The following is a 21,642-nucleotide window of genomic DNA, read 5'->3' as shown; positions in this document are numbered from 1 at the left end:
AGGAGAGAGTGAGCACTGGCTTTGGAGTCAGGCCAACTGGGGTGCAAACCTGGGGTTCCTTTCCTTGTGATGTGGATTTGGGGTCACTACTCAACCTCCCCGGACCTCAGTCTTCTCCTTGCTGAATTGGGAATGCCATAGCTTCCCAAGAGGGTCACTGTGGGGATGAAGAGAACGCGTGTGTATGCTCCCCTCAGAGGGCCGGGCACCTTTTAGGGGTTCAGCGAAGCACTCCCTCTCATACCGGTGCCACCAACGGAACTCTTCTGGGGCTGGATCCTGGGTGGCCTCTGCAGGGTTCCCCAGGCCCTGCCCTGTCCAGAGCATGGGACCTAGGTCCCAGAGGTTGCTGAGACTGACTCTTTGCTCCCCTCCTCCAGGCCTGGGTCTCTGACTTTCCGCTCCTTCCCCAACTCCCAGCCCCATCCTCTATCCCTACACCCACAAGCCCACCTTTCCTTCGTAAGTCTACGGGGATTGACCTCCCTGATCTCTTTCCATACTCATCACTCCCCAAAATCCACAGTTCAGACCCCCCCCCTCTGCTCCTGTGATTTCGCACTCAGGCCTGACCAACACGGGGCCTGATGAGCTGCCGGAAGCATGTTGACGCGCTAGTACAGGGGCCCCCCGGGGACCCACTCAGTGCCCAGCGGGCAAGGAAAGGGAGTCTCAAGGCTGGGGGTGGTGGGAGCAGGGAGGCCAGATTTTCCTCAGGCACAGGGATGGCTTCCATGGACTTCTCTGTTGCTCATGCCCTAGGGAGGCCCCCGCCCTGAGCTCTCGTTGGCCCCCAGCTCAGTCCTGGTCACCTTGTCTGGGGCCTGGGCTCAGTGACCCTTAGCACAGAAGGGGTGCCCTGTGAACGTCTTTGAATATTCTGAACGAACCAAAAGGCAAGAGGCAGGTGTGGTTAGTGGGAGCGCTCCCGCTCCAGGCTCTGCACCCCACCATGGTCCCAGCCTCTCTGAATCTTGGGTCACTCCTTTGCCCACGAGTCAGGGAGAGGCAAGCCCGCCAGCCTCTTTGGGCGGGTCATAGGGTCAAAGCATGACTGGGAGATGTGCGTTGAAAAGCTATAAAGTGCCATAGATGTGGGCTGGGTGCGGTCCACAGGTGGAGTTCTAGAAAGAGTGAGTGGTTATTCCCTCCCGTTGCTGACCTCTATCTCCTTGTCCCCAGGACCAGGGCACCGTGGGGGTGATATTTAACGTGGGCACGGACGACATTACCATCGACGAGCCCAATGCCATCGTGAGCGACGGCAAATACCACGTGGTGCGCTTCACTCGAAGTGGCGGCAACGCCACCCTGCAGGTGGACAGCTGGCCGGTCAATGAGCGGTACCCGGCAGGTAGGCGGCGCCGGCGCGCGGAGGAGGCGCTGAGGGCGGGGAGAGGGCGGGGCGGGGGCGGGGCGGGCAAGGCGGCCTCTGATAGGATCGCTGCCTGCACGCCCGGGAGCGATCTCCTGCGGGGCTAAGCTGGGAGGTTTCTGGTCGTGCTGGGGCGAGGCCACGCCAAAGGCGAGGCTAATGGGCACCCAGGGTGGGGGCGTGGCTAAAGCGAAACCTCGGGATTCGCAAGGCAGAGCTAGACCTAGGTGGTGGGAGTCTGTGGGCTGGGAGGGAGAGGGCGGAGCTGAGCTGGGAAGGCTGCAAGGCCCCGGTCCAGGTGGGGGTAGGGGAGAAGGGAAGAGGAAGAGGGGTAGAAGTAGGGAGAATCTGACACGACTGAGGAAAGGATGGGTTTAGAATTGAGGGACAGGCAGAAATGAGGAGGCAGATGCAGAAACCAAAGAGAGAAGATCCATAAGTAACCCAAAATATATCTTGCCAAGGAGGCAGGGCTGATCCCAAGGACAGAATCAAGGAATGAACCAAGGTCTTTACGAAGAGCCAATCAAAGATCTGTATCAGGAGATCCAGTTAAAGGAAGAGAAGTGACCAGAGGGGCTCAGAGAAAAGGAACCCCAGGGTCTCAGGGCATAAGGGACACAGTGAAAGGGGGAGAAAGTCCAGAGACAGGAGTGCCAGCTCATTCCACAGACCTTCACTGGGAGCCTCCTGGGTGTCAGTCTCGGGGGACGCACAGGAGCAGGACACGGCCTCTGTTTACAGGGGCTCGCAGTCTAGGAAGGGGGAGCACGAGCATGCAACCGGACCCCATTCTATAGTGTCCCACAGTGTGATGGCTATGGCGGCCCAGGACAAACCAAGGTCTGAAGAGTGAGAGGAAGGAGGGGATGAGGACATGGGAGAAATGAGGAGGCAGAGAAAGAGCCTCAGAGTGCGGGGGAGCCAGGGGAGAGGCGATGGAGAGATATGGGAACAGTCACTGGGAGCAGAAACGGAGGCAGCCCCGGAGTGATGCAGAGAGATATATGGAGACGTCGTGGCACAGACCCAGCCAGTGGGAGAAGAGGTGGCCAATGCCTCAGGAGGAAGAGGAAGAGAGCCCGGTGCGGGAGACCGAGAGGGAGGGGAAGGGAGCCACTGCAGGGGAGAACTGCAGAAGTGCAGACTTGTGGAGGTATAATCTGCCTGAGCGACCGCATAGTCACACACGGGGGCACTGCATAGTCACACACGGGGGCGACTGAGGAGAAAGGAGCATCTGCAGGCTCAGTCCCTCTCCAAGGCCGAAGCGACAGCCGAGGCGGGGCCTGAGAGGCTGCCCCATGCTGGCTGAGAGGGGTGGGGCTAGAAGGACACGGAAAGGTGCAGGTGTACAGACCCTCATGGGCCCGCTTACGCTGGCAGAAAGATGCCAGAGTCGATTCCCAGGTCCCCGTTGTGCAGGTTTGTGCCCAGCCCTCTCTGGGGTTAAAGAGGACCACATCCCCCCCACCCCCCGCCCAAGAAGTACAGAGGCTGATGGACATACAGGCCAACCACAGACACAAGGACAAGTGCAAAGACTTGTAAGGTCAGACTGACATAGGAGAAACGAGAGGCCGCCCGAGGGAGGCCAGCCTACACCCAGGTTCTGGGCCTGTGTGGGATCACTGAGGCACACCAACCCTCCCATGTGAAGTCTTGCAGGTGCCCAGGCCAGGCACCTGCCATGCGATCATCAGTCTCTCTCTCTCTCAGCCACACACACACACACACACACACACACACACGTGAGGGCAACTTCGGTGGCTGTGAGGACCCCCGCCTGGGCCAAACGAGGTTGTACTGGGAGGACATGAAGGCTTCACCACATCAAGCCATGATGTGGGTCCAGAGCACCTTCCCTTGGGGCCCAGCAGGCTAGAGGCCAGGGCTTGGAGGGTTCATGCCTGCTCTCCTCTGCTCAGGGACCCTTGGGTGGGGGTGGGGAGACTGCTGGGCGCCCTCTCAGCCGCCCAGCAGGGTAACCCAGTGCCCGCCTGGGTGCGGCATAAGGGCAGGTGACCGACCAAAGCCGAATGTCCTCCTGAGCTACACTGGCGGTCTGGGCTGGCAGAACACTTCCGCGCAGAGCTTGGGCCTCCAGACTTTTCCGGAGCACAGAGACTCAGCTCTTAGCCTCTGGACCTCCTACTGATAAGTCCTTGGCCTTGGGCGGGTCGTCCAGCCTCTGAATCTGTCTCCACCTCTGAAAGAAAGGGATAATAGGCTCCTCCTAGTAATACCTGAGAATCCCACAAGATAACCCGAGGAAAGCCTTACAGTGGCATGGCAGAGGGGAAGTGATCAATGAGAAGAATTTTGGTTAGAATTGTTACGTGCTCCAATGAGGCAGGGACACAAAAAGGGACAGCTACACAGACACCTGCCTTCCTGAGTCTTCGACTCTGCATATGTGCCCCCGACCCCTAGCCCTGCCAGACTCCCTTCTGGCCCATTCACCCCTCCTGCAGTGTCTTCACTGGGGTCTCTCACTCCCAGCCCCGGGCAGGGATGTCCTGTGCAACCTTCAGCAGAACAAAGAACATTGCCAGTCACTCGCCAGTCTCCCCTGCTTGGCTGGGGCGCTCAGCGGGTCAAGGCCAGGCCTCTGTCTCTGCATCTCCAGTACCCAGCATGAGGAACAGAGCAGGCACTCAAGAAATGTTTGTTGAGTGACCAAACGAGTGAACAATCCATTTTTTACTGAAACAGCAGTGACCTGAATCTGTCAGGAAGGCAAGGTCTTGTTGCGTCAGAAGCACCTAGGGAGGCAGCGGCCGTGCACACACACGGACACGTCGTGTGCTTGTTGAGGGGGGATGTTCAGGGCAGGCCCGGGCCCTGGCCTCACTGGGGGCACACACAGCCCTGTGTTGCGAGAGGAACAGGAAAGCTGCCCCCCAACACCTTATTGAACACTGTACGTGGTTTCAGTGAGAAGAGTGGCCAGATTCCCAAAGGAAATGATTTCCATTTCCACTGCAACAGCCTGGCATAATCCACAGCCCGTGGGTGCGGGAGGAGCACACCGAACTCCTAGGCACACTGAAAAACCCCTTTCCGTGGTCTGTTTGTCACACACACACACACACACACACAGTATCTTTGCTCCCCATCTCCAGGGCCTGGACAATGGTGTGTGGAGAGAGGGACAGGCAGGGTGGAGAAGGAGTGAGGTTAGGAATTGTGGGGAGGAGCTGGAAGGAGAAAGACTAGTAAGTGACAGCATGTTGGGAGCTGGGCTGCCCCCCCCCCCCCCCCCCCCCCCCCGGTGCAGAGGCAAAAGTGGACCAGAGCAGCGCTGAGTCTGAGGATCTTGGAATGGGGCTGAGATGGTGGAAGGGAGGCCCTGTCGGGAGGGAACCAGGGCAGGCTTGGTGGGTGGGGGCGGGGGAGATGCCTGCAGGAGAGGTGGAGAAGGGCAGAGGGGTGGGGGTGGGGGCGGCAGGGCGGTGGGGTGACCTGTAGGGATGGTGGGCTGGGTGGCAAAGCTGTGGTGGTGGGCCCTCTGGGGAGGGAGGAATCGGGGTAGAAGCTGGTGGGGTGGGGTGCGGGATGAGCTGGCAAAGAGGGCGCCGCGGAGAGCTGAGCTCGGGAAGGGAAAGGGAACTGAGTGCCTGGAGAAGTGGTTGAAATGTCACTGTTAAGTGCGAGGGCCGGGCCACCCCCTAAATGCCGCATAAACCCCACTTAACCCAACCCTCCCACTTCTAAACCACCCTCTAAACTCAGTAACCAGCTGGGCCACTGAGGCCCCCCATCCCCCAACTTAAACCCGCTAAATGCCCCTCCCTGCCCCCACTGCCCCACTCTGGGATGGGGACGGAAGGTGGGCGCCACAGCCTGAACACAGATAAACCTGTTTAACCTCTGACCTTTGACCTTCCAGCGGCCTTTTCTTTTCCGTCCCCTTTCCTTTTCTTCCACGTCCCTGTCTTTTTCTTTGGGTCACTCGTGCCCCTCGGGTGGGGCTGGCTCTGGACGGGAGCCTAGGGAGGGGACGGGAGGACGAGGGACCCAGTGCTGCGTCTCCCGCCTTGGGTGGACCTTCCCCCCCCTTCCGGTGGATGTTGCTGCTTTACTCTGAGTCTCCTGAGAAACGCGTCACTACTTTGCTAACTCCTTTGGACTTCGCCGCCTGAGAAACCTACTGTCTTTCTAAACTTTTCCAAGGAAACTTTGATAACGAGCGCCTGGCGATTGCTAGACAGAGAATCCCCTACCGGCTTGGTCGAGTAGTAGATGAGTGGCTGCTCGACAAAGGTAATTAACCAGAATTAATTAATTAATTAATTAATTAACTTTAAAAACACTATCTTAAAGGTGCAGAGCTCTCTCTTTCCCCACCTTGCCTTCCCCATCGCCCGCCCCTTAGCGGGACGCCCCCCGACTTTCCTCTCAGGGTGCAGATCCTCTGTGTCTCTAGAAGAAGAGGGGTGGTTTCAGACAGGGCTGGGGTTTTGCTCAGAAGAGGGAGAGTCCTGGCGCTCTTTCCAAAGCCGGGATGGGATGGGTTAGGATAATCCGTGAGATTGTGGAACTGAGCCCCCCCCCGCGCCTGCCCCTACCCTGGAACCGCCTGGTAAAGCAGGCTGGAGATGGAGAGTAGATCAGGAGCCGGATTTGGTGAAGGGCTGGCCAGAGAGGGCCGCAGTGCACTGAGAAGCAGAAAATGCTCATCCTAGGATCCCGAGGGAGGGTGGGAAGGCTTCCCCAGAGTCATCCCAGGAGGAAAGGCAAGTGTGGGGTACTCACATCTTACTGGAAAGACCTCCCCCCTCACGCGCCACCAAGGGAGTGGCTGTGGGACACTGTCTCTGGAATGGGCCCACCTGGGTCCAGAAGACCTCTCAGAAGTAAACAAAGGTGGGGGTAGGGGGATTCTAGGAGGTAGGGGCAGGGGTAGCCATCCCCCAGGGCTTTCTGTGCCTGCTAGAGCTGATGAGGAAGACAGAACAGGCCCCTGAGTGGCTACAGGGAGTGGCAAGGCACTGCTGGGTGTGAGGGAGAAGGCCACTTGTCACCAAGGGAAGTTGGGGCCAAGGGCCAAGCCATCCCTTCCCTCCGGAGAGGGGGCGAGCTCTGTACCTCTAAGGCTAAACTCTAGGGGGGAGTAGAACTGTTAAACCCCCACCTAACCAGCTGATAACTGTGCTTTTAAATGTCGCCCAGCTAAACCCCCAAATGTCCCCTGCAGCCCCCCGCACAGCCAGCGGGGACTAAACACGCTGATAACCAGATGTGATAAATCCATAACAGGACAAAAAGTTAAAGGGACTGTAACAGACATCGCTAAAACCTACAGCCCCCAGCCGCACTGGGTTGCTCTCTCCAGCGGGGCGAACTTTAACCCTTTGAGGAGTTCGTGGCGGGCGGGGCTGCAGTGGCCAAGTTCGCAGACCTTTGTAGCTTCCTCTCCATTACCCACCTCCCACTCCCAGAATCAGAGAGGCCAAGGGAGCAGCTTGGGCTGAGGCTGGGACAACTTGTGACCCCAGGGAGACAGGCCCCTGGGGGGGCTTTTTGTTCAGGTGATGATGAGCCCCAGAGGTCCCTCCCTAGGTGCAGGGCCACGCCGTCTCTTTAGACCTCTGTTTCCGCTTCTGCAAAGTGAAAGATGGGGCAAAATGCTCTGGTATTTTCCAGAGTGTGGAAGGAGGAACTCGCTTCCCCTTTCTCAGGAGGGGTGAGCCCCCCAGCCCCTCAGCCTACCTCCTGGGGGCTGCTGGGAGAACGAGATGAAGTGAGGAGCAGGAAGGTATTTAAGAGCAAGATCTGGGCCCTCTTGGAGGGATGATTTTAACGTCAGCTTCCGGCATGGGGTAGGTGCTCAATAAATATTTATCGAATGAGCCAATTTCCAGTTCCAAAATGTGTCCGGAGCAGCCTAAGTCCCATAAGAGGCTTCCCAAGAAAGAGACTTGTGGTAAAATGAGCTTGGGAAATGCCAAATCCTGTTTCTTCCTCTCGAAGATACACAGGGACGTTGGTTTAATAAAGGCTCTGAGAAGTCCTGCGAGAACAAAAGCCGTCGTTTGTGAAGCGTTCACTTCCCAAACTCATTGGACCACCATGAGGCTTCTCCTCTTCATGGTCTTCTAACTCTTATGCCTGGGAATTACCTGTGGACGGTAGTCCTCGAGCACCTCCCTGGGTCTGGTGTTCTAGCTGCTACTGACGAGGGCTCAGCATTTGTGGGTCCCGGCACCCCCATTTGTAAGATGGTGATGCTGGAGTAAGAGCTGGGCAGTGGGAGGGGGCCAGACAGCCCAGCAGAGTCCCCGCCAGGGAGGGTCAGACAGATGGTTGGGTGGCCCCGGGGAACCCGTTTCCGAAGAGAGTTTGGGTTTCACAAGTTGGACGATCCTCAGCCCAGGTTTTGGGGGCAGGATGTACAGACACCTAACTCTAAACCAGATCTTTAAAGAGACACTAACCAGAGGCTAACGAGGGCTAAGCCAGGTCTTAAACCCCCCAGCGCCCGCAGCTGAAGGTCCAGGGGAGCAGGGGGGGGGGCCGTGGAGTCAATCCTCTGTCCCCCTCCTCCCAAAATAAGCAACACCAAAACAAAAGTTAAATCTAAACTTAAAACACAATAAATCTCTTTTCTAAAAACCAAACCAAAGCAACAAACTCAGAGGGTTAAACTGACCCCCAGATTCACTAAAACCAAAAAGAACAGCCGAACCCCACCCAGGGGGGGATGCTGAGGTGTCAGCTGCTGAGTGACGAGCGAGATTGGAGCTGGAGCGGGGTGTTTTTGGCTGTCAGCGAGCGAAGCAAGGTCCCTTTAACGTTTTCCATCTCTGTGCTTGCACATCCGGGCGGGGAGGAAGGCCTCTGCTCTCCAGGGCCTGGTCCCCCTCCTGGGCAGGGCAGCGGCCGGGCCTCGGAGGGAGGCGGGAGGAGAGAGGGGAGCCTGGCCAGAGGTCAGAGGGCTTGGTGTGGCTGGCAGGGCAGAGCGGGGTCTGCGTGGCTGCTCCCACCCTCACGCACGCCGGCCCTCCTCCCGCGCACCGTCCTCACCTCCGGCACGTCGGTGGGTGGCGGTCGCTCCCTCTCTGCTTTGACTGACCACTCAGCCCGGCAGTCTCCTTCTCTGTGTCTCTGCCTTTTTGTCTCCTCTGTCTGCTGCTTCTGAGGGCTCCATGGCTCCGGGCTGGACACTGGGCGTGGGACGTTTGGGGAAGCAGGGGGAGAAGACGGGGATCAAATTGAGGGATGGGGAAGAACGGGGTGCGGTGCCCCTGGAGCAGGAGAGGAGAGGGGGATGGGAAGGTCAGAGGCATGAGCATGGCGGGGAGAGGGGGGAGCTGGGCTCCCTTTCCCAGCCCATGTGTGCCTTGGGGACCCTCCCCCTCCGGGGTCCCCGCCTGGCCGGGCCGGGGGCTGTGGCTGACAAGGACTTTCCCTTTGGTGTCTGCCCCTTCCTCGCTTCTCCAACCCCCCACTCCTGCCCCTTGCTGGTTTCCCCCTCCGTCCTCTTTCCTTCCCTTGGCTTCCCTCCGTTCTCCCTGTCCCTCTCCGATCTCTCCCCGCTGCCTGCCCCTCCCCTGCCCATCGCCCCCACCAACTCCCCCCCACACCCCCAGGCCGCCAGCTGACCATCTTCAACAGCCAGGCTGCCATCAAGATCGGGGGCCGGGATCAGGGCCGCCCGTTCCAGGGCCAGGTGTCCGGCCTCTACTACAATGGGCTCAAGGTGCTGGCGCTGGCCGCCGAGAGCGACCCCAACGTGCGGACCGAAGGCCACCTGCGCCTGGTGGGGGAGGGGCCGTCCGTGCTGCTCAGCGCGGAGACCACGGCCACCACCCTGCTGGCCGACATGGCGACCACCATTATGGAGACCACCACCACCATGGCTACCACGACCACGCGCCGGGGCCGCTCCCCCACGCTGAGGGACAGCACCACCCAGGTGAGGGCCCTCGGGGCCACCAGCGAGGCCTCGTGAGGCTTTGGGTGGGGGGCGGGGCTGATGTCCGGTAGCAACTCTGGCGCCCAGGGGAGGGTCTGGGGGGTCTGGTGGGATGCTGGAGGCTGCCGTCTCCTCATCATCATGGAAATGGTACAGGTGAGGTGGGAAAGGCCTCCCTTCCCAAAGTGGCCTGGCGACCAGGGATGTTGTCTGTGGGAAGGTGGTCACTGTTTCTAGGGCCCGGGCCCAGTGTTAAGGGGGAGTTTGGTCCTCCAGCGAGACCAGGGGAGACCGCCTAAGAGGGGAGAAGTCTGGGCTGGGCTGAGGGAAGGACGGCCCCGTCTGCCTGCCCACACCGGAGGCCAGGCCCAGTGGGGTGCGGGCAGGGAGCGGGCACAACTGGGATGGCGTTGCTCTGGCTGGGCACCTAGGACACAGCCCTGGAGGGCCCAGGGGCCCAGCTGGGGGTGGCCGCCGCTCTCTGGGGGCTCTCGTAGGCCCGCAACAGTGTCCCCTGGATTGCTGGTGTCCTCGCAGTGGGACTCCAAGCCCTCTGCCTTCTCATGTCTTCTCCTCGGGACCTGGAGCGGGTGTCCCCACCTGGCAGGGTGCCCTGTGCCTGTGTGTCGGAGGGGCTGTTTCCTAGTGCTTTACCCTCCGTGCTGCCCACCCCACCTGCTCAGGCGCTCTCTCCGGATCAGGACAAGCCCAAGTGATTTGAGTTTATCTTCTCTTGTAGTTGGAGTGGGGTCGAACCTGGGGAATGAGGCTCTCATGGGGCAGGACAGGCCTGGCTTTCCGGGTCCCAAAAGCCATCTGAGCATGTGTGACTTACGGTGGCAACTCAGGGGCCCAGCTGAGTTTCCCGATTGTCACCATCAATGACTGGGGCCCCGGGACGGTTTACTCAGTCACTCAGTCCCCCTCGCCCAAGCTACTTCTGTCCCTCATCACCCGTGGCTGCTGACTCTGTGCCTGGAGAGAGCTCTGAGCTCCCAGGGTGAGGGGGAGGTCTGAGGGCAGTCTGGGGGGTGGTGTCCCCACTCCACCACCAGCCTGTCTTCAGTGTCTATAAATGAGGGCCGGACTCCATGAACTTGAAGTCCCTCCTCCCTACTAGTCTGTGCTGTAGGGGGCCTGGCACTGGCTGACAGGCTTATGCAGGGGAAGAGAGAAGTCTGGACCCCCGTCCCCTCTGCTTTCACTGCCAAGAAAAGCTAGGGTCTCCGAAGGCCAGGCCTTGTCCCAGGGAGCAAGGAGCTCTTGGGGAAAGCCATGGTCCTACCCAAGGTTGGGCACTGGGCACAGCCGGCAGGAAGGGCGCCCCTGTCTCAGTGGGAGGTCACAGACTGACCATCCAGATGGAAGAGGGGGTGGGGGCCTTCGGGGTCACAGCTGTGCTGGAAAAGCCCCCACAGGAGAGGCTGGGGCTGGTGGGGGGCAAGGATGCAGAAGGAAAACCAGTTTTCTGAAGATGGGATGGAGTGCGGGGGTGGGGGAGTGGAGAAAAGGCACCATTCGGCCCTTTCACCCCTCCCCACCCCAGACTCCTTCCACCCTTGGCTTTTAGGAGCCCTCTCCCCGCTTCCTGCCCCTCTTGGGCTCCATTCCTGCCTGGATTCAGGGTTTCCCTCCTTGGGTCTCTTCCCCAACACACCCTGAGCACACTGCCCTCCCCGCCCCCTTACATTCACTCATCTTGGGGATTCTCTTTCTTTGCAATCAGGAGGAGAGAAAATGCTGACAAAGTCGACTCCTGTTGCCATGGCAACCACAGCCCTAATTATTGTGTGCAGCCTGGTTCCGGGCTCTGGAAAGGGGGTTGGGAGAGAGATGATGGGTAGTGGGGTAGTGAGTTTGGAGCCACGAACCACCCGCTACCCCCTACCCCAGGTCCTCCTCCCCTTCTCTGCCTGTGCTGGCTTCCAGAGGCCCCCATGCCTCAAATCCCTGATGCCCTGGGTCCCCTTGCTCCAGCCCTGCACCCCCAGGTCCGGCGTCCAGCCTCTCAGCTTCCTAGAAATGAAAGACACAGCACGTGCCATCCCACTGATCTCCAGGAGCTGTGGGAACTACTGCAGGGTGGGAGCTGGCCAGTCTGTATTTGCACGTGGGGAACGGGGGGCTCTCGGTCACCCAGCCAGCAATGGGAGAACTGGGCAACAGATCAGGGTGTGTGTGTCTTAGCCCAGGACCCATCTCCTGTGTGGTGCCACACCTCCAGAGGTGGCTTTGGGGCCGACTGACCCACCCCCGAACCCTCTTCCCCACCCCTCCCTCCTGTCGCCCACAGAACACAGATGACCTCTTAGTGGCCTCTGCTGAGTGTCCAAGTGATGACGAGGACCTGGAAGAGTGTGAGCCCAGTACTGGTGAGTGCCTTTCCCCCCTCCCCTGCCCCGGGCCCAGGTGACGCTGATGGGAGGGGGGCGACAGTCCCTGCCACCTTCCCCGAGCCCAAGGGGCCTGCTGCCAGGCCTTACCTTTTCCTGATAGCTTCCTCTGCCTTCCTGCCATTCCCCTCCAGGTCCCTCAAATTGTCCCTCTGGCAAGGCAGTTTCTGGCTCTTCAGTGCCCCAGCCCTCGGAGGTAGTGAGGTCCTTAGCTTGGGATCCTGGGGTTTAGGGCCAAGGACTGCCGGGAAACAAAGAGGGAGACTTTTCCCAAGCAAGATGAGTAACTGCAGCTCCCATGAGTCTTTATGGGGCCGAGGGTAGAGGGAGAGGGTAGGTGGGAGAATGCAGACCTAGAAACTACAAATCCCATCAGCTCTTGCGTCCAGAACTGCAACTCCCATCAGTCCCTGCGGCTTGATTTTTCTCCCTGGGTCAGCAATAGAGGAGATCTCCGCTGGATCCAGAACCCTCCTCTTTCCTGGTCTCAGGGAGGTGGCCAGGCCAAACTGGGGCTGTCTATCACGCAGCAGCTCTGTGCCCGGCAGTGTGTGGCTGGGAGGTGCGCCTGGCCAGATGTGTGGTCCCCTGGGGAGATCGGGACCCGAGTTCTGGTCTAGATGTCTAGTGGAGTTGCTGCTGTTGCAGGAGAGCAGGGCTGGGAGGGAAGGCTTCCTGCGGGTGGCGGTGGCGTTCCAGGCCTCTGCCGGATCCTTTCAGCGGGAGAGAAGGGTGGGGCCCCAGAGAGAGACCCTATTGGCAAAGGAAGGATGGGGTGGGCCTCCAGAGCCGATGAGAAAGGTGGGGTGTGGAGTGGCGCAGTGGGTGCAGGGTTGGGGGTGGCTGAGAGGACCCCGGGGGGAGGGAGCGCCTGGGAAGCTGAGGTCCTGCTGCTTACAGTCGGCAGCGAGAAGGGAGGAAGGACTGAATGTGGCCAGATTTCCCAGCGAAGGGTTATGGGCCCTGGTGGTGGCCTGGAGCGTCATTCCTGGCTGGAGTTTCCAGAGACTTCTCCTGGTTCCCTTGGGATGCGTGGCACCTGGGCTATTGCTGCTGGAAAGCTGGAGGCTGGGCAGACTCCTGCGGGGTTGGGGGAGGTGACTGGGCAGGTGAGGTGGGCAGTGTGACCGGGACAGTGTGAATCTGGCCTGGGGTGGGGGCGGTCTGCCAGTCCCAGAGGAGACGCCCCAGCTGAGGTAGGCTGCAACCGTGGAAGGAGTGTGGGGAGAGCAGGAAAAACTGCAGAGCCCTGGGGTAGAGGCTCAGCTTCTAGAGACAAAGGGGAGAGACAGTTCTGGGCCACAGGCCCCCCGACACCATCAGCTGGGGCTGAAGAAGGTTGTTTGGTGGTCCTGGGCCCTGAGGCACTTGGAGGAGCTGTAGGCTGCTGGGTTGGAAAAGCCTCCCCATCCACAGCCAAGAGCTGGTGCTTTCTGGAACAGACGCCCTCCACCATGGGGGCGCCCCTCTGCTGGGGGGCCATCTGGCTCCATCTCACTAGGCCGTCTCAACTCAGGGATGCACCCCCCATCCCCGTGCTCTGCCATTGCTCTGAGAGGCTCTGGGCATCTGGCAGCTTCCATATGGCCCTCCTCCCTTGACCCTGCTTTACTCCTTTGACTCGTCAGGACTGGGCTTTCCTGGACATGGAAGCAGTGCCTTGAGCCCAGGCCTTTGGAAACTGGCTGTGATGAATGGCCCCATGAGAGCCCTGGGATAGGACTCTGGGGACCAAGGGCTGGCAGATCATGAGAGAAGGTCACTTGGCCCCATCCCATGTGTTTGCATGCCTGTGCTCACTCTGGGGGGCGGAGGGGGGAAGGGACTGTTCTCCCTGGACCCCACGGAGAAAAGTGTTGGGCCAGACTGCCACGGTGCAGGGACATGAAGCCCACCCTGGGCCGCACCAGGGCCACAAGCTAGCTACCCAAGTTCTAGCTTCCCAGCTGCGGTGCCGGTGCAGAGTGTGTGCACCGGGCCGAGCGCCCTTAGGTTGTGTGGGGACAAGGGAGCGAGCTGGAGCTGAAGGAGGCGGGTCAGCTGCCCTGCCCCGATCAAAGGGCTCAAAGGGCGAAACCTATGAGGGGAGAATGGAGGGCAGAGGAGGAGTGAAGCTGGGGGAGAGGGTTGCTGGGCTGCCGGGCCCCTGGCTTCAAAATGAGGGCGGAGTGCATGCCGAAGCCTCCAGAGGAAGCCGCCCGAAGCCCCCTGAAGCCCCCCAGTTCTCCCCAAGATGGGCACAGCACACGTCTGCATTTCCATACTCGTGCGGCTCTGAAATGCTTCTGCTTGGATTTTTATCTTGATGGGAGGCCAGGCGAGGACCAAGACAACTCCAGAGCCCCTCAGGCTGATTTAGACCATGTCGTCCCCCTACTTAGAGGAAAAGGGGACTCCAGCCAGAGCCCCTCTTGTGTCCCCAGAGGAAAAAAGGAAGCTTTTTCTTCTAGCCAAGGGCCAGGCCTCCTTGGGCTCCAAGGTCAGGGTTAGAGTTAAGGGCAGCCCGGCTGGAAACAGTGGCTAACCAGGGGCTCACCCAACGGACCCCAGACACTGGCGCGCTTCCCACCTGCCAGGTCCTCCTCCCTGCGTCCAGATGTCAAGCCTCGGATCATCCTGACTTGCTTCCCTTTCTTTCCCTTGACCTGGGCCCCTTCAGAGACCCGGGGCCCCACTCCTCCTCTTTGTGGCTTGGTGAGATCATCCAGGAATATGGGTATTTCACCCGAGGTTGGCAATCCAAGGATATTTCATGGGTATTTCACCTGAGGTTGGATATCCAAGGATATTGTTTGGCCGACAGCGTTTAGATTGCTTGGAATGGGAGTGCCTTTAGTGGGGTCGTACTCTGCATAGAGGATCATGTCTTACCGTCTTAGCCCACCGGATCCACACATCATGTTGTGGGCCGGGCCCCTGTAGGGATCGGAGTGTGCCCTGCCTCGGGGTGCATGGGAAGTGCACGCCCAGACTCAGATCCCCAGAGGCACACACTTCTATGCACACACAGAGGCACACACACACACAGCCATGCACATACATGTAGGGATCTCCCAGCAAACGCACACCTGCCCACTCGCTCACCAATGCCCACCTGCTCAGACCCACAGTGTTTCACACTTATGTGTACTCGTCACACAGGGTGTGCACCGGGGGCGTCTTCAGCCCGTGGAGGCACGCGCTCCCACACACGCTCCGACCTGTTGAGGCGCAGACCAAACGTTTGGGATGCAATGCACACTCTCAGAAGCTCCCGCCCACTCCAGACCCTTGCAACGGGCGAGTGTGTTCAGGGTGAGCTTGCCCACACACATCCTCGGACGCCCAGAGATCCACACCTGCGGTCAGCGCACAGAGGCGCACACGTGTGTACAGATCCCGCTGCGTAACACACGTGCTCCTACCACGTCCTCCGTGCGCACCCAGACTTACAGATGCTCACAGAGGGTTCCAAGGGGCTGTGTGCTTGTGTTCAGAACAGGCATGTACAGGGCACCCGGACCCCCTGAGTTGTAGCCACACACGTGCATGCACACGTGCACACACGTTCACATGAGTTCCGGGAGGCACACACCTGTGCCCAGGCTCTCAGTTACCTGTGGCGCAGCCCCACCCAAGTGTGCCCCCATGCTTAAACCTGCAGCATCCCGCAAGTAAGTTCACAGGCACTCGGATGCACAGACACACCCTCAGAGGGATGTTGTGGCCTGGCACGTGTGCTTGTTCCCACAGAGGCACACTTGCCCCCCTCCCATTGCCCCATGAGAGGGGACCCTCCGAGGCCCCGAAGCTCGAACCTGCAGAGGCTCATTCTTACGTTCATACCCTTGTATTCAGAGACACACACATGCTCACACACACACACACACACACACTCACTCACTCACTCATGTCTACACCAGCCCATGTGGGCCCACACAGGTATTGACCCACTTACTCCTGTGCTCAAACGTACACCCCAGCTGCACGGGGAAGGGTTTCCTATCCTCAGGCTCTTGGGCCGTGCAGACATGCTCAGACCCAGCAAAATGCCCACCCCCGTGTGCATGCACACAGCTGATCAGACCCGCAAGGGTGCACGCGGGCTTGTGTAGTCAGGTTCCCAGATGCGGGAGCAGCTCGTGCGCTCACCCCACAGGTGCACATTGCTCCTGAGGCTTGGCCCCCAGGCATGCGTAGACGAGACCCCCCCGAGGCGTTCACGGGCTCAGGTCCACAGACACACAGACACGCTTGCTCAGACCCACACACAGCTCAGAACCCAGGGGCACAAAGGCCCTCCTCGCCTCCTCGCCCTCCCCGGGTGACCTCAGTTGTGGTGGAAGGTGACTGAAGGGCGGGGTCCCGAAGGGGCGGGTGCTGTGGGTCAGGCCCAGGAGGGAGACCCATGTTACATCTGCTGCTTCTGCCCAGTCCTGTGGCCGCAGCTCTGCATCCAGGAAGTCCCCCAGGAAGGAAGCACAAACAGATTTGGGGACTAGATGGCAACTTATCTACCTGATGTGGCCTTTGGGCCGCCCATAATCCATGTCAATCTTCCTGACACCCTGAAGCCCCTCCCACTCAGGGCTGTCAAGGCAGAGGTAAGGGTATCTGGCAGGCGGTGGCCCATTGTCGGTTCCAGACTTGTTCCTGAGGCCCATATGTGGTCTGGGTCCCTGTGAACTAACAGGATAGCCGATCTCACTGTCCACACAGCTCCGCACACCCCGAATCCAGGGGGTGGGCCAGAGGTGGACACCATGGCCACTCCAATTCAAGAAAGGGAAGGATGAAAGAAGACACACAGAGGCTCTTGGTTTTAAGGAAACTAGTTGAGGAAATCCAGCCCTCCACCCCTGCAGGGGGAAAGTTTCTTCCTTAAATTCAACCTCTCCCGTCTCCAAGAAACGCCCTCTCCTTTGTGACCCTGGTGCTGGCCTGTGTGAGGTCCTTCCCAGTTCTTACTCTCCACGGCCATCTCTGAAGTGGGTGTTGGGAAAATGTCCTTCTTGGGGGCCCCATGGTGTTGACAGCCACTTCCTGCTCCTGCATATTTGGGGGCCCAAAGGCTCAAGCTGTCGAGATAACTGCACTCAGCGTTCTTTCCTAGACATACTTGTCAAGCGCTTTGTTTCCTTGTTTCTCCGAATCCTTGCTTGTCTCTTAATTTAGACATGACTATTTTGAGGGCCTCGGAAACAGTAGGTGGGGAGGCCATGTCCTTAGACTGATCTGTGGGGCACGGCCGAGCCCTCCTTATTCAGAGGGAGGTTTCGCTGGGTCATGTTCCCTCAAAGCCATTACTGACCTCTCTTTGATCTGCGGGTTGGAAGCAGGGGCTCTCTTGACACTTGGCACTCCCCTCCCCTCCCTAGGCTCTCTCTGTTCCCTTCTCTGCTTGCAAACCTACCCACTCTTGCCTAACTTTGTCTTCTTGTGATATGTGGCTGAAAGCAGACAGTAAAAGCCGGCACTGGCACCCCGACTTTCTGGCATGTTCCTTTGGTGCCTCAGCCTCAGCAGACACCTGGCCTTCCCTGTAGGTCATCACAAACAGGGTTGGAAGCGGGTGTCCTGCCACTGCTTTTCTGTGGTTCTGCATCTTTCCAGCCGTTTCCTTGGATTGTTACCGGAAGGCCACGGTTCTTGTGATGCACATTTCTGGTTCAGTGTCTGTATTAGTTCAGGTAACATTTGTTTCTGGAACAGATGACCCCCAAATCTCAGTGGGTATCTCAAGGGAGGTTTCTCACTCAGGGGAAGCCCCACCAAGGTGATCCTGGTCAGCTGGTGGCTTGGCCCCAAGGGGTGCTTCAGGAATCTAGACTCCTTCCATCTTATGGCTCCTCCTTTAAATTCACCATGTGGTTTGCAAGGTCACCGGAAGGAGGAGGAAGAGCACGGCAGATCGCACATAGGGGACTTCCGGTGGGCCAATATTGGCAGTGCCCCTGGCTCAGTCATGTAACCGTACCTAGTTGCAAGGGATGTCTCAGTGGAAAAGGTGAAAATGAGTTTGGGAAAAGGGGCGCTCATGAAGCCTACCTCATATGCTCAGACCCGTGGTGGTGTGCTCACATGTCCTCAGCAGCACAGGCGTGCATTCACACCACACACACACACGAGTGGCTCAGGCTCAGGCGGGTGGACACAAGCCCCATGAAAGGCTCACTTACATGCATACGTCTGTTCTGATTCCCTAATGCCCAAGTCCATGCACTTGGATCCATTGAGGCTTGTGTACACACACACACAGGCTTAGAGATGTGTGCCCAGGTGCACAGGAATGGACTTTGACGGTATATTCTTGCATGTAAACACACACACACACACACACACACACACACACACACACACAAGACAAGACAGAGCCCTGCCTGACCTTGGGTCCACCTTGATGTTTGCTGTGGCTATGCTGGGGTGTCCAAGTGGGGTGAGGCTCCATCCTCCAGGCTACCGCACCCAGTGGCATAGGTGGTTGGTTCTGGGCTGGAACAGGTGAGTAAGGGCTGAGAGCTAGCCGGCGCTCTGTGCTCACCCAGCTGCTCATCCTGGTCCTGGGAGCAGGGTGGTGTCCACCAGGAAGACAGAGTGCCTTATTCTGATTGTGTCCAGAGAGACCATGTGCCAAGTCAAGCCCCTGACAAGCCGTGGCCACACTGAGGGGCTCCCTTTTTAACCCACATGAAATGCCCTGGGGGCTATGGCTTTCTGGCCCTCCCAGCCCAGGGCAGGTACCAAGAGCTTATGGGTGGGGCTTTGGCCTCAGTTCTCCATGCTGTGGGTGGGCCCATCCTGGTTGGGTGGGAATGGGGTTCTTGGGTAGGTTTCTAGTCAGGAGCCTCTGTGTCCTGAAGGGAGAAAGAGCTCAGCAGACTGGTGCAGCAGCCCCTAGAGGTAGGGGAGCAGGGGGAGGAAGGGGTGCTCAGGAATGGCTGCTGGTCTCCTTGGCCAGATGGAATTCTCTAGCAAGTGGGGCTTACATGCCCTGACATTCAACTTAAGAGTAGAGGAGGAGTGGGGTTTGTGTTTGTGATAAATGCGCCTGTGAGTTCTTCCAAGCGCCGCAGCCCCCTGACGTGGGGTAGGGGAGGAAGTGGCCTAGGCTCTTCATCAGACTCCCAGGGGCACCCCATCTCTGGGTGCACCCTTGGAGAGCTGAACCCGGTCCCAGTCACCCCTACAAGTCTTTGCGAGTCCGCTCCCTCCAATGTCCAGTGGCCAGGGTGGCCCAGGGAGCCCCTGGTTGGGCTTTCACAGTGAGGAGTCGCTGAGGGGCCTTCCCTTGCTCCAGATCCTCACCAGAGCAAGCTTGCTTGACCCCTCCTGGACCAGTGTATGACCCCCAGGAAAGCCCAGTACTCTATATTGCATGTGACTTGTTGGCCACAGAGCCCAGATCGGCTGGAATGAATCTGGAGGAAGGAGAGAGTGTGGGGTCTTGGCAGCATGCTATCTTGGAGACAGAGTGGGAGCGGTGAGGGGCAGAGGTGACAGCTGGTGTGGAGGACGTGGGTGAGCGCAGGACACCCTCAGGAGATGCTGTCAAAGCCGTGGACAGAGCAGGGCCTAGAGAAAGCTCCTAGAGAAACTAGGCACGTAGGGATAGGGCTAAGACCTGGATATGGAGGCCAGGACACAGTGGGGATAGAAGGACAAGGACGAGAGTCAATGTGACTAGGCCTGGGAGGGCTCTGGAGCTTGGGAGAGACTGCACAGGGGAAACCTGTGTGCCCCCAGGACCCAAAGAACCAGTGTGTTAGAGCAAATGGCTGCAGAGGGCTCAGGCGGGGCAGGAATTGTCTGTGGCCTAAGGCCTAAAGCCCTTCCCCCTGCCCTCCCCAAGTCTATCTGGGGGTGAGAAAGAGAATAGAAAGATAAGGTCTGTGCCCTAGCATCCTGGGCCTTAGGTATGGGCAGCTGGTTGAGGGACACGCCCGCCCAAGACAAGCCTGATCCTGAAGCTTCCAGGAGCTGCTGGTGGCCCCATGGAAGACGGAAGGTAGAGATGGCTGTAGGGGAGGGCTGGGGCCATGGAGCAAGGCGGTATCAGGCTGAACTCCACAATGCCTGCTGTCTTAGGCCAGGAGAGAAAGGCCATTCAGAACCCAGTTGCTCTGGCCCATGAGAGGGGGCTTCCATGCCATCCCTGGATACGAGGCACCGTGCTGGGTGCTAAGGAGATGGGCCTCAAGCCTTCCTGGAAGAAGAGGTATTTGGTTGGGCTTGACAGATGAGTGAGATAACCACAAGGGCAAGGTGTTCTCTGAACGGAAGGCAAAGTTCAGGAAGAGGGGAGGGGTATGGTCCAGCAGGGAGGGGAACCCTGGCATCACTGGACACAGGCTGCCAGCCTCCCCCCAGGAGCTGAAGCGGAGTGTTGTCCTTACCCAGGGACCAGGGTGCTGGGCTGTCCGTAGTGGGTCCAGAGCTCAGGAGGGGCCAGAGGGACAAATTGCTCATCCATAGGCTGGAGGTCTGTGGGAGCCCGGCCTTGGCCTCGCCCTGGGCCTGGAGCCCAATACTTTAATTTTATAGATGAGGAAGCTGAGAAGAGAGAGAGAAGCTTGTCCACAGTCACACAGCGTGGCCTCCCGGGTTAGCCACTGAGCTAAGAGTCAAGCAGATTATTGCGGGCATGGGGAGGGGGAATCAGACCATTCCAGGCTCCTTGAGAGACTCGGCCCTAGTGACCTCCTCCATAAAAGACCGATGTTGGACAGTCCCAGCTCCACAGGACCTGCTTGTCTGCTTTTGGCTCAGTTTCTCAGTGTGGCGGAGCCCCAGGAAGGCCAGGTGCCCTGGGGCTTCACAGTCTGGGGTGCAGGTGAGCCCTCGCCCAGGGGGAGAGTGGAGTCTGGTGGGAGGAGCAGCCTGAGGAGCTCGGCAAGCTACAAGTTCAATGGCAAGATCTTGGCTGTGGCTGGCTGGCGTGGCCAAGGACAGCACTGCCCGGTTGCTGGCGCTTGGGATGTGAAGATCAGCAGTGTTTGAACAGCAAGCGCAGACCCTGGCGGGCTTAGAGTGCAGGAGGATGTGGCAGTGGCACGTGGCTGGCTTGGCTGCAGTGGGGCCCTGGGATACTTCCAAAGGAGGGGGTAGGGGGTTGTGGAGTCATGAAAACCACACCCTGCAGAGACCAAGGTTAGGGCAGGGCTTGGGTGGAGGGAGAGCTAGAGAGGAAAGCTTCAGCCCCAACCAGACCTAGAGATGCCCCCTCTAAGAGGAGGAAGACTTCCCCTCAGCCGCTTAGAGCCAGACTCCTGCTGGCTCTACCCCACACCAGTGGGTTGCAGTATTTGGGAAGGGGTAGTGGGCTGATGGGAGTCGTAGTTGTTGACCCAGGGGCTGATGGGAATTGTAGTCTTTATCCCTCCAAGAGCTAATGGGAGTTGTAGTTCCCACCCTTTAGGGCTGATGGGAATTGCAGTTTATGCCCAGAGTACCTCAGTTATAAGACCTAGGGAGAGAGGAGACCTAATCACCCCCCACAAACCTTGCCCACTAGTGTCCCCCCGCCCCAACCCTGCCCGGGGCCCTGTATTAGCAAGTGCTTCCTTCCCAGATGGCTGTGTATGTATTTTCTTTTCTTTTTTTGCTTTCTTCTTCTTTCCGTTGTTTTATTATTGTTTGAACAATAATAAGAGGGCCAGAGGCAGTCAAGCCCTGGTCAGGTCCTGGCGGCCCATGGGGGTTCTGGGGAGGGGGAGGGGGGAAGCCAGTGGGGGTCAGAGGTGGAGGGTGAAGAAAGAGAAAGTCGGGGAATTAGGGTTAGCTCAGGACTCACGTGTCCCAGTCCACTTCCCTCCCTCATTCCCACCCCCTCCCCACCTCCCTGCCTCTACATGGCTTCTCACCACCTTGCCCAAAGTCCTATGGGACAGGACCCTTCTCCAGTGTGTCTGTCTCCTCCTTGCCCGCTCTTTCTCATGAACCTTGTCGCCTCCCACCGTCAAGTTCTCATATTCCCA

The 21,642-nt window shown here is 58.9% G+C and overlaps 2 protein-coding genes across 35 annotated transcripts in view; one reads left to right on the top strand and one right to left on the bottom strand.

Annotated features, from left to right (window-relative positions):
* The window catches only part of LOC309873209 (uncharacterized protein), a 40,223-nt gene extending 27,004 nt beyond the window's left edge, over positions 1–13,219 (bottom strand). For 2 of the 4 annotated variants that reach the window (XR_014316231.1, XR_014316232.1), the window contains exons 1-2: positions 11,780–13,219; positions 8,405–8,625 (exon numbers count right to left, since the gene is read on the bottom strand). Coding sequence is in view for 2 of the 4 variants with exons in the window: in XM_082748407.1 (XP_082604533.1) it covers positions 8,405–8,544; positions 11,780–11,813 (174 nt within the window). In the remaining 2 variants the exon portion in view is untranslated. The remainder of the gene's footprint in view (positions 1–8,404; positions 8,626–11,779) is intronic. The other 2 variants (XM_082748407.1, XM_082748408.1) reach the window with 1 other exon arrangement.
* NRXN2 (neurexin 2) overlaps positions 1–21,642 on the top strand; it is a 105,819-nt gene that overhangs the window by 81,185 nt on the left and 2,992 nt on the right. For all 31 annotated transcript variants that reach the window (XM_082748295.1, XM_082748308.1, XM_082748294.1 and 28 more), the window contains 4 exons: positions 1,183–1,354; positions 5,552–5,641; positions 8,971–9,296; positions 11,590–11,668. In XM_082748295.1, the coding sequence (XP_082604421.1) occupies positions 1,183–1,354; positions 5,552–5,641; positions 8,971–9,296; positions 11,590–11,668 (667 nt within the window). The remainder of the gene's footprint in view (positions 1–1,182; positions 1,355–5,551; positions 5,642–8,970; positions 9,297–11,589; positions 11,669–21,642) is intronic.

The sequence above is a fragment of the Mustela nivalis genome, assembly GCF_964662115.1.
Source record: "Mustela nivalis genome assembly, chromosome: 9".
Lineage (NCBI taxonomy): Eukaryota > Metazoa > Chordata > Mammalia > Carnivora > Mustelidae > Mustela > Mustela nivalis.
The sequence above is the reverse complement of the archived record's forward strand: the minus strand, read 5'-3'. Positions and strand labels throughout refer to the sequence as shown.